The sequence below is a fragment of the Tiliqua scincoides genome, chromosome 5 (genome assembly GCF_035046505.1).
Source record: "Tiliqua scincoides isolate rTilSci1 chromosome 5, rTilSci1.hap2, whole genome shotgun sequence".
In the NCBI taxonomy this organism is placed as follows: Eukaryota; Metazoa; Chordata; class Lepidosauria; order Squamata; family Scincidae; genus Tiliqua; species Tiliqua scincoides.
Genome location: NC_089825.1, coordinates 73,245,150 through 73,257,179, shown reverse-complemented (window position 1 = coordinate 73,257,179; position 12,030 = coordinate 73,245,150). Strand labels below are relative to the sequence as shown.

At 43.7% G+C, this 12,030-nt stretch overlaps 1 protein-coding gene across 1 annotated transcript in view; it reads left to right on the top strand.

The window, feature by feature from the left end:
* LOC136651439 (transmembrane protease serine 11C-like) overlaps positions 1-10,664 on the top strand; it is a 60,956-nt gene extending 50,292 nt beyond the window's left edge. The window contains exons 7-10 of the mRNA XM_066627816.1: positions 102-282; positions 1,786-2,045; positions 5,296-5,438; positions 10,471-10,664. Of these exons, the coding sequence (XP_066483913.1) occupies positions 102-282; positions 1,786-2,045; positions 5,296-5,438; positions 10,471-10,632 (746 nt within the window). The 3' untranslated portion in view covers positions 10,633-10,664. The remainder of the gene's footprint in view (positions 1-101; positions 283-1,785; positions 2,046-5,295; positions 5,439-10,470) is intronic.
* The last annotated feature ends 1,366 nt before the right edge of the window (positions 10,665-12,030 follow it).

Sequence of the window (12,030 nt, the reverse complement as noted above, 5' to 3'; positions counted from 1 at the left end):
TTTGAATGAACTTTTGACACATATATACGTACTTACCCATCTCAATAGATGTATTTAATATACCTTGTAATCTTTTTTTTTTTTTTTTTTTACATTAACAGTCTGTGGGCTACGATATAACAGATCAGGAATTTCATTGTCAAGAATAACTGGAGGACTGGCTAATGCAGGGTATGGTGGATGGCCATGGCAGGCCAGTCTTATGCGGGATAACATGCATCGTTGTGGTGCAACATTGATCAGTAACACATGGCTCGTCTCTGCAGCTCATTGCTTCAGAGAGTAAGTTCATTTTGGGTAATATATGATAGGCATTAACCAGCAACTGATACTGTTGAAAATAAAGTGAAGCACATGAGACTTTGACCCCATTCACAGCAGGATCTCTTGCTAGCATGTTTGATCAACAGCATAAATATTTTTATAGAACAAGTTTATGTATAGAAAATGGCTTGAATAAGATGGAATAAAAGAGATGCACTATAGCAATCAGTATTCAAATCAGGATTGACTCCAGGGTTCAGGGAGCCTGCAACAAACTGCCCTCCATGGCCCTGAAAGAGTCGCTCTGTCATCAGGACACAATGGTTATGGGCACAGAGTCAGTCTTGTGGATTAGCAAAGGGCTCTTGGCAGCTGTCCAGCTATGCCAATCCCAACACAAGCCCTGCCCATGACACATGACATTCAATTGCATTATTTTGTTTCTCTTGCCTTTTTATTTCTACCAAAAGCACCTGCAGAGGCTGAAGTTCTGGGTGGATGACTGCCCCCTCACTCTTTCTGGTTGGGCAGAAAAACAGATGGTGGTGAAGGGGTTAAGCATACAGTTTATTATCATGGCACTTTTCAATCTGGCTTCTCTCCTGGTTTTGGGACTGAAATTACTGCATGGCCTGCACTGTATGCAATGCAGGTTGGGAGGCTGCTGGAGTTCACCTCGGGATAACAGGATATTTTTCTCCTTACCCCATGTTGACCCCAGCCTGCCCTATGGGGCTACTCGGATTTGCTCCAGCTATGTAAGGCTGTCCAGCCTATGTAAGGATGGGGTTAGGATATGGTGTGCACTACTGCCGCCAATACCCCCTTCTGGGTCCAATCTGCCTCCCATTCTACCCCCCCTCCCCTCTCCTACCCCTTGTGCTGCCCAGTGCAAACCTACCTTGCATGGCAGTGGCAGACTGGCACATGTCCCAGTGTGGCCTGCTCACTGTGGCTTTACAGCACATTTGTGACACTCAGGAGCCAGTGCATGGGGGCCTGCACCAGCACAAGTCAAGGTTTGGATCAGGCTGTGATTTGCCCTGTTTGATGTCCTCCACCAGGAACATGAAACTGTTAGTTCTGCTGAACCTCTCAGTGGCATCTGATACCATCAACCATTGTACTTTCTGGACACCTCTTTTGGCAGGGGCTGGGCACCTGGGCTCCTCCTTCCTGGAGGAGAGAATCCCTAAAGAGCAATGTGTTCGTCTTTGCAGTCTCTCTGGGTTTTCATCAGACATTGCTCATACATTTTAAAGTCTCCTGTCTAACTGTGATGATTACTAGCTCGTTGACTTCTAACAGACCCACCCACCAAAGAGATATCAGAATGCCAACAAACATATACACTTTTCACAGCTGCATGGAAGATACGCAAACTGCTCAAGACTTTCTGATGTGGAGAGTGCCATGAATAATGTAACTTGGGATGGGATTCTGTTCAGGTTTGTCAGTAATAGTTATTTTGTTGGTGGTCTTTGGGACTTACTGTGATCTTTTGTCTTTTTTTTTTTTTAGGGCAAGAAATCCACAGCAATGGACTGTTAGCTTTGGAACTTACTTAAGATCACCTCTGCTAGTTCAAGGGGTCAAGACTATTATAGTTCATGAAAAGTACCATTATCCTGCCCATGAATATGACATTGCTCTTGTGCAGCTGGCTGATCATGTGGAATTTACAAAGGCTGTTCATCGAGTTTGCCTTCCAGACCCAGATGAGAGATTTCCATATAACATAGATGCTGTAGTTACAGGATGGGGAGCACTTAGTAATAATGGTAAACCCATTCATTAAGATGACAAGATTTTATATTTTTAATCAGTGATAAGACTAGCAGAAGAAGTAGAGGAAATTATTCTTTGAATAGGAAGTAGCTTTCAGCTACTAATTGCCAATTTTAAAGTGATCTATGAGCTGTGCTGGAAATGGGCATACACGTGCACATCTCTTTTATCTGTCCCTGGTCCCCATTCAATTCTATTCACACTTGTATACCAATGTAGTTCTCTTTTCCATTGTCATTCATTTAGTTAGAGGTTGCTTGTTCAAAGAGGAGGCACTGCTGGCACTTAGTGAGGATAACGGTGCAATTCTTGTTTTTCATGCTAGTTCTTATATTTGCTTATAGTCCATACTGTGGTGTATCTGAACGGGGCAAGGGGGACAAATGTCCCAGGTGCCAGGCTTGGGAGGGAGGTGCTGTGCCGCCTTCCACCCCTGCACCCTACTGCCTGCAGCACTCAGTCGGCTGGTGTGCTGATCTGAGGGCCTTTTGCCCAGAGGACTGAGGGCTGGGGAAGCAGCAAAAAAAAAAAAATCACTTCTAGTTTCATGGAAGAAACTGGTGTTTTTATGCCCTCAAAAGTCATTTTTAGAAGCTTTCTAAAGACTTAAAAAGTTACTTCCAGTTTCCTCTGTGAAACTGGAGATAATGTTTTTTGGCCCTCTGAGGGTTTTGCGAGGCCTTCGAAGGGTTGGGTGCAGCCTCCCTGGGCCTTGGGAAGGGAGGCAGGAAGTGGCAGCCTGGCTGCTGGGGGGACGGGATGTGGCAGCTTGTGGTCGTGACCCTGAGTGGTACTGGGGCCAGGATCACCACTAAGTGCATAAGTATCTGCTTTGATGCTAATAGAAAAGACACTCCCTTTGCTGCACTCTGTGGCTTCTATATAATCTCTGTGATAGGCAAAAAAAAGGGCTGCTTAGAAATTCTTCATTTAAATTTTAGCCACAGACAGGATGTCATGACTTTTTCAGATAGTAAAGTACTTTATCAGATTTCACAGGTACCTTTATCACAGGTTTCACACACATTGCCACAAGTTAATTTAACACTTTTTCAACAGTTACTCAAATTTAGAAATAAATCCAATAAATGGGGAATAACCACTGACTGAATAACTTTGTTGTCCTGGGATTAAAAGCAGGATATAAATACTTTAATGTCCCAGTCTTAACCCCCCCTCCCCCATCAGCGTAACTAGTGTTGCGCTGGTGGAGACTGCTTTATGGTAATTGCAAAGCAGCCTCTGCCAATGGACGCAGCAGACCTACCAGTGAGGAGGCTGGAGCGGCCTCCTAAGTGGCAGCAGACCTAAAGAGATTGCTGGAGTAGGTAAGCCTGCTCAGGGGGTTGGAGGGAGATGGGGAGGGGGCTGCACAGGGTGGGGGAGGGCAGAATAAGATGGTGATAAGGGCAGGACAGATCTGGCCCATGAGGGGGTGGAATTGGTGGCAGATACTGAATCCTGATCCCCTTCCTGGGTCTGATCCACCTTCCCAGGTCAATGCGAACATGAATCAGTGATCCAGCAACTGCTGGTGCCTTACCCTAGAGCAAGGAGACTGTCAGGCCACTGGTCCAGGGAGCCGCTCAATGTTACTGGGCTAGCAGATGGTCCCCCAAGGCGTGGCTCACCCCTAACCTTCAACGGGTCTGAAGGGGAAGGTCAGGGAGGCCTCAGACCCCCCCCCCCCATAGGAGGGGGATTTGAATGCACTCTGATCCCCTTGGCTGGCTGGCTGGCTGGCTTCCCTTACGTTGCCTGCCTCACCTGTCCTCAGACTTCTTATCATCACTGGCCAGCCCCAGCTTTATGGAGCTTATCAGCTCCACCTGACTCCTCCCCCTTTCTGCCAGACATCCTTAAAGGGGCCCCACCCTCCATTCCCCAGCATATTCTCTGGTGTCTGATGGGATGGCAGGCAATTGCCTGTCAGGTCAGGGATGCTTCTGTTACAGTATGTGCCCCATACAGTAAGGCAATTTGGTGGCTAGATAAGGCAGGCCCACCACACTGCTGCTGTGTGTAAGCAAATGTAAGCATACCTGTCAGACAATGGGGCAAGGACCAATCAGGGCAAAGTGCTGAGTCATTGCACAGAACAAGGAGAGATGGGAAAAGCTGATGCAATCCCCACCCAGGATGATGCAATGACATTCCTCAGTGATGAGGTAATGGCCTTTCCCATTGGCTGACAGGAGTATAAATGTCCAACAAGCACACTCCGCTGTGTGAGTTGTAGGAGTGAGTTGCTGCACGAATCTCTGCTGGATAGATACCTGATTTGCTGACTATTTGGACTGTTTGCTAGACTGCCTCTGCTTGCTGATATCTGGAACTGCAAATGTAAGCATACCTGTCAGACAATCTCTGCTGGACTGATACAAGAATCTCTGCTGGACTGATACCTGATCAGACTGGGGTGTTGCGATGCTGCAGCCTGTGGGCCCTGGCCTCTGCCCCCTTAAGGGATGGGGTCAGCGAGGAGGCATGGAGGAGGCAGCGGTGTGATCCCCAGGATTGCGCTGCTTGGGGCTGCAGGGGCTTGGCTGCACTTATCAGAGCCTCCTGCAGCCTCCCTGGGGTGCGGGGAGCCCTGCGTGAGTGTCTGCAGGGCTCCCCAATGCTTTAGAAGTGAAAGTGGAGTGATCGTGCTCCACCTCTGCTAAACCGGAAGTGGTGTGCGATTCACTTTTGAAGCATTGGGAAGCCCTGCAGACAGTCGTGCAGGGCTCCCTGGAGAGTTTGAAAACCGCTGCTGTACATGGGAGAATTACTGTACATTTCTTTTATTCTGAAGACTTAGAATGTAAGTGTCTAGGCTTTCTTAACTGTGTTGTACATTACTTCAAGGTGCAATTCAAAGTTGTTCTCCAAAGTGAAAAACCTAGGCCCACTTCTATAGCTTTGTCTCCTCCTTATGTCTTTAGCTATTAAAGGATGCTCGACAGGCTGCTCTATGAATGAAAAGTCTCCACATCTAGTAACTACCCACATGTGGTCCTGCTGCCCCCAGCATGGCAATGTACATGTTGCACAAGCTCATGAAGCTGACTCCCCTGCCCCCCCCCCCCCCGCTCTGCAGTAATTCCCAGTAACTCCTGGGAGGAAGGCTTTTACTATCATTACTGCTGTTTGGACAGAATCTTGTTCATCTATACTTGTCTAGGCCAGAGCAAATTATTTATTATTATAGTTAAATAATTAAATAGTTATTATTATAACTAACAGGATTTTTCTATTTAGGTGAAACACCTAATGTTCTGCAGGAAGCAACGGTAAAGCTCATAAGCTCCAGAATTTGCAACAGAAGAGAAGTGTACGATGGGGCCATAACACCTGGAATGTTGTGCGCTGGATATCTGGAAGGAGGAGTAGATGCCTGCCAGGTATGTTTGATCTCATCTGATTCCCCTTTTAGCAAGGGAGTGTACTATTTCTTTGCGGGGAAAATGTGTATGGAAGCATCCCTTTCTGCTTCTGACTGTTTACCCTCCACAATGCCCTTTTCTTACACAAAGGTCTGTACAACAGAGTCCTGTGTGTAGTCAGGTGGCCACTAACGAGTTCAATCCAAGAACTTTTATTATGGGATGGTACTAGGTTCCATCCTTTTCATTCTTGTTCCTTTTAGTTGCTAGCTGAGTAGTGTTATGCTCTACAGTAAAGAAGAATGTTTGTTTGATTGCAATAAATAGTAAGAGTTATTCCTTCGGGAACATGGGGACCTAAACAAAACACAGCTCTGGTCTTCCAGCCTAGGACATTTCCAGGATTGGAAGAACTCAAGAACTAGGCTTATTGCTCCAGAGAAGATTATTTTTCTGTGCTCTCCTCAGATCATTTTCCTCTCTTTTAGGTTGCACCTACAAAAATTATATTGTGGCCTTGTAATTAAGCCCAGAAAAGTTAAGAGTCTGCAAAAATGTATCCTCGCTTGTTTATTAATAAATATTGCAAAAATTAGATAAAATTGCTTGGGCTGGGGTGGTTTCTCTCTAATTTAGTGTTAGAGAAGTTTGCAGGGGAAGGGATAAACCAGGGGAATTACCCCATTCTGAATTTCCAAAGAAGTTTTTTTGGGGGTGTGTACCATTGATGACTATGGTACCATTTTCTTTAATATTTGAATACTGAGGATGTGGGTGGAGGTGTCTTCTGCTGTGCTTGAAATGCCATTGATGTTCCCGGCAACTGGCTCTTACTGGCAACCCCCCCCCCCCACAGAATGCAGCAGTGTATGAACCTATGCCACATTCTGACCTCTTAGAGTATGTCAGGTGGTTCTCAAACTCCTCGAGAGTTTGGGAACCAAGGTAAAGTGTGTGCAGGGGAAGGCTAAGGCAGTGACACGATCCCCAGGATCGCACTGCTGCTGGGGATGAGAGGGTTTTTTTAACTTATCTGCAGCCAGTGCTGGGGTCCTGGGGGTCCAGGGTCCCCACGGAGCCCTTCTCAGGACTCCCCGCACCTCCAAACATCTAAAAATAGCAAGAAATGGGCACTTCCAGTTACACAACAAAAACCGGAAGTGTCCGTTGCTTGCTCTTTTTAGGTGTTGGGAGGCGCGGGGAGCGCTGCGGAGGGATCAGTGGGCTCCCTGGACCCCTCCGGAACTCAGGAGCTGGCTTCAGGTAAGTAAAAAAACAACAACAACAAAACCATTCCATCCCTTGCAGCAGTGCGATCCTGGGGATCATGTCTCTGCCTTCCCCCGGGGCAGAAGCAGGGCTTCTCAGACTGGGGCATTGCGACACCCCAGTTTGAGAACCTTAGCTCTGGGGGGGGGGAAAGGTGACCAACAGCAGAAGCTCAGTGGCAAGCACGATTGTTACAATCCACAAAAGCCTTTTTTCCTATTGCTTTGCAACTTTGACAAAAACCACCCACTGTATAAGAAGTCTGGCTGTTACTGGCCAGAAGAAATTAACTTCTGTTGATTGGAAAATTGTTTTACAGGAGTTTACAGGATTTACAGGAGTTGCTGTAGGAACCTATTTTGGAAGCACAAGCCTATGCATGTCTATGCAGATATTCATAGGCTTGCACAAAAGTAAATCCCACTGAGTTTAACCGTACTTACTCCCAGGTAAATGTGTATAGCAGTGGTTCTCACACTTTTAGCACTGGGACTCACTTTTTAAAATGAGAATCTGTCAGGACCCACTGGAAGTGATGTCATGACCAGAAGTGATATCATCAAGTAGGAAAGTTTTTAACAATCGTCAGCTGCAATCCTACAAACACATACCCAGGAGGAAGCCCCATTGACTATCAGTATTAAAAGCATATGCAGACTAGCCTGTTAAAAGTACAGATCTGTAACATTTCCCCAAAAGCAGTCACATACCATAGTAGCATCAACTCTAATATATTAAAAATGTAATACATATTGAAATGAAATGAATGGGGACCCACCTGATATTGCTTCGCAACCCACCTAGTGGGTTCCAGCCCACAGTTTGAGAAACACTGGTGTATAAGATTGTCACCTAAGGACCCAATCCTAGGCAACTTTGCAGCACTGATGCAGGCGTATGCTGCACTCTGTGGTGGTGGTGGAGGCAGACCTCCTCAAAGTAAGGGACTGTTTGTTCCTTACCTTGGAACTGCATTGCTTTTGATCAACACTGGCAAGTTTGGGCCCTAAATGTTCCTGTAAATAACACAGGGGAATGTCTTCTCCTCACACACACAATGTAATAGATCTGAAAGGCACCTTGAAATAAAGTATCCATCTAGAATGATGGAGAGCATTTGCTGGAGTCTCAGTATGGTTAAATGTTTCCTTAAATAAAATATAGACATATCTAGTGAGTAATTTTTCAGCTCATTATGAAATGTTATCCTTGCATGTCATGCAGCTGATTTTGCATCAGGCAATAAAAACAAGGCTTTTGAACAAATCACCTCTAATGCACTATATGTAGAATTCTACTTATCCACCAGTTGCTGCCTTCTAGTGTAATAATTCCTGGAAAAGCTCTATGAACAGTCAGTTCTGTGGAGCCAGTCACTGGAGACACTTGAGCACAAGTTGATCTCACAGATAAATCAAGGGCAGCTTTTGAGCCAAAGCTCAAGAAATTTTCTATGACCCTCAGATAAGTTGGAGAGGGAATAAAACTGAGGGGGTGTGAAACTTTTTGAAAATGACTGACAAGGAATTGTTCTGAGGTAGTAGCAAAAAGCCAGATAGGAAAAAAAGCCATTTTAGTTTCTTTTCCAAACAGGAAGGGAGATGAAAGTGCTTATGCATGAGAAGGATAAAGTGGATAGAGAGATGCTCTTTACATTATCACATAACACCAGAACCAGGGGACATCCACTAAAATTGAGTGTTGGGAGAGTTAGAAAGACAAAAGAAAATATTTCTTTACTCAGCGTGTGGTTGGTCTGTGGAACTCCTTGCCACAGGATGTGGTGATGGCGTCTGGCCTGGATGCCTTTAAAAGGGGATTGGACAAGTTTCTGGAGGAAAAATCCATTACGGGTTACAAGCCATGATGTGTATGTGCAACCTCCTGATTTTAGAAATGGGCTATGTCAGAATGCCAGATGCAAGGGAGGGTGCCAGAATGAGGTCTCTTGTTATCTGGTGTGCTCCCTGGGGCATTTGGTGGGCCACTGTGAGATACAGGAAGCTGGACTAGATGGGCCTGTTCTTATGTTCCTATGGGTGTTGTAAGCTTTGTGAGGAGTACAGTGTCACACTTCCACAGCAGCAGCCCTCATACAGACTACAATTTCCATAAATACCTTCACTTCTCTTCCTATTTGGAGAAAAAGGTAAAATAGCTCCCTTTTTTTTGCTTGTTTTCTGTTGCTACCTCAGTACTACTGGTAAGTAAAATTGCCCCTTCCCCCCCTGCATCCTACTTCTCAACCCAGTCCCACCCTCACCTCACCAAGCAGCTGGTCTTTAAAGCTTTATTTACTGTACATCCCCATGTACAGTACCCATGTACTGTACATTGGCCCATGTTTTCCAGATCAATTTTAAGGCATAAATTTTTTGACTGTACACGAGTATATACGGTACTTTATCTAACCAAAATGGACTGAGACTGTTCATGTAAACAGAGCTTTGGCAATCTGGCCTTCGAGGAACTATAAGGGCTGTCTTTATAACTTTATAAATTATGTCTTTTACTGTGTGCTTTTAATCTGCTGCTATGTATTTTATCTTGTTTTAATTGTTTTTAAGTGTTTTGTATTTTTAATGTTTATCTGTTTCCTTGTTTCCTTGTATTTAACTTGATTGTTAGCTGCCTTGGGTACCCTTCGGGGAGAAAGGCGGAATACAAATCTAATCAATCAATCAATCAATCAATCAATTAATTAATTAATTAATATGACATATAGTAAGCAGGAAGTTCATGAAAAGAGAATTCATTTTCATTTCATCTGGGTTCCTGTCTGTTTTCAACATTAAAAAAATGCTTGGGAGTCCCAGGATGAAATATTGAATTCTCTTCTGTAAACAATCCTAATTTTGTTGCCCTGTAAAAGCCAATTTTAGCATCCGAAAGATCTGTATTTATCATATAAAATCTATATGCACAATTTAGTTCAAATTCTAGAATTGCATTTACGCATTCATTTTTTTTGAAGGGAACAAGTAGTCCTATCAAATACCGAAATCTGTGGATAATCAAATTTGTGGATTTCTGCACCTGCTGTGCTCCGAACATGACTGGAGTTTTGCCTGGGCCATCTGTGACCTCTGCTGGGCCCAGAGGACCCTCCAGAGGGGCACAGGGGGGCACGGACACAATCTGCCAATACAGGATCCATAGATGTGGGGGCCCTTGTGTACTTGTTTTTATTCATGTAATTGTGCAGTATATGATAAAACAGAGGTCAGAACAAATAATGCAGGTTCTTCTGTTTAAAAAAATTAAATGATTTTATTGTATTTCACTATATGAGGGGGTCACATTTATTATACATTCATTGGTCATGTGGCAGCTCGTTCTAAAGTTGATGGCACTGATTACTTGTTTAAAGAGGTGAGTAGCCTGAAACTAATGTGGCCACCCTAAAATGGGGAACAGAAGGAAAGACCACGCTTGCATTCAGTACCTTCACCAGCTGTTGTCAGGCATTGCATATAAGATTCCCAAGCCACTGATGGAGATGGCAGTCCCAAGTAACAGAGGCAGAGTTCCACCCTTGGGAATGGCATGCACTTCCCTTTGGTCTGCCAAGTTCCTGATGCTGCAGGACATGCACATAGTATTCTCCTTCTGTGCATGCAATACCTTTCTTGAGTTGGTTGAACTGTTGCAAAATCTTCCAACAAAAGCCCTCCCTTTCTCTTCCTTATCTCCAAGGGATAACTTTTTGTTTTTGTGAAATGCATAAAAATGAACGAAGTATATAATTTCATTTTCTTCATATGTAAATGTTCTTCTCTAGGGTGACTCTGGTGGTCCATTGGTTACACCTGATTCAAGAAGCATGTGGTATCTTGTTGGCATTGTGAGCTGGGGATATGACTGTGGGAAACCAAATAAGCCTGGAGTCTACACACGAGTAACTTATTTCCGGAACTGGATTACTGAAAAGACTGGACTCTGATAAAAAGTTGCATGTATTTCAAAATACATAAATGTAGGCTTGAAACAAGTATGCAGGCCATACTTCTCTGTATCTTGTGCAAAAGTATAGTAAGCTTGTGTACAAGTATCTGTCTTATTTCCAAAGTCAGCAACATTGCTCTGAGAGGTTAGGAAGAAAACTTTGAATGCAGAAGCACCCATTGTGGAGCCCCTGTTTCCTTTTAAAAGAGAGTAACTGTTGCATAACATCCCTCCATGTTCACCACCATTTTTGACCCATATCCACATATCTCCTTCACGGATTCTATTAGTGGAAGATAGTAAAGACCCAAAGAACAACTGATTGCCTTCAGCCATCAAGCTGCAACACGACAGTATTACTGAGAGGATGGAAAGCTTGGCTGAACTGCAGAAATTGAATGCATAGTGTTTTCCTGTGGAATTTTCGTAGAAAGTGGGAGGCAGCAACATCTTCCTGTGAGATATATATTGTTGTCCCAAATGAAATAATTAAGTTTACTTTGTTGTGCAGTATCATTGCTGGATTTCAGTGTGCTGTAACCTTGAAGTATGTTAATGCTAGCTTTTCATGTAGCGGCTTCCAATGCTGTCTCAGAATTTTTAAGCTGTTGGAATGCTTCCAACCAGTGGCAAAAACATAACTTTTTTTTTTTTAATGTGAACTCCATAACATATTACTGGCACTTTAAACTCAGTAAAGTATGTGGGTGCAATGATTTCCTGGAAGTCCATAACATTTTGTTCATTCTCTGCATTTGGCTGCTCCTGCTGACTAACATTCTTGTGTTAACTGACACTGAACTCTTTTGAGAGTGGCTGTAGCCGTAATGATCAATGCTGAAGTACAGGGGAAACATGGAAAGAGAACATAAGGGTGAATATGAAAGTAATATAAAAAGACATCTAACCAAGCTGTGAAAGTTGCAAGCCTAGCTTCTTCCTGGGAGCAACTATTGTCTCCAGAGCTGCTATTATACAGTACAGTAAAGAAAAGTTTGAGGCACTTTGTGATGGAAATATACACATCTTGTTCAGTATCTGCAGTGAAATGGAAAGTGAAAATTTATATACCTAATAAATTTTCTGCTTTTCTGTACCAAGGGCACCCACAGCAGCTTACCCAAAAAATCATAAACTCATACTTGAAAGTTATGCCATTAAAATATCCTTGAACATTATCAGAAATTGATTTGATTTTGATTTAAACAGCAAGATTCAGAAGTTTGATACTTGCTGTTCCAGTTAATTAGAACAAAGTTTTTCAAACCTCTTTCATAAACTGCTTTCGGTTCCTTTGAGGAGAAAGGTAGGATAAAAATACTGTAAATAATATCGTCCAAATCATTTTCTTCTGGCTTACATTCTGGTATCACCCTTTAAAAATACTGTACTGTGC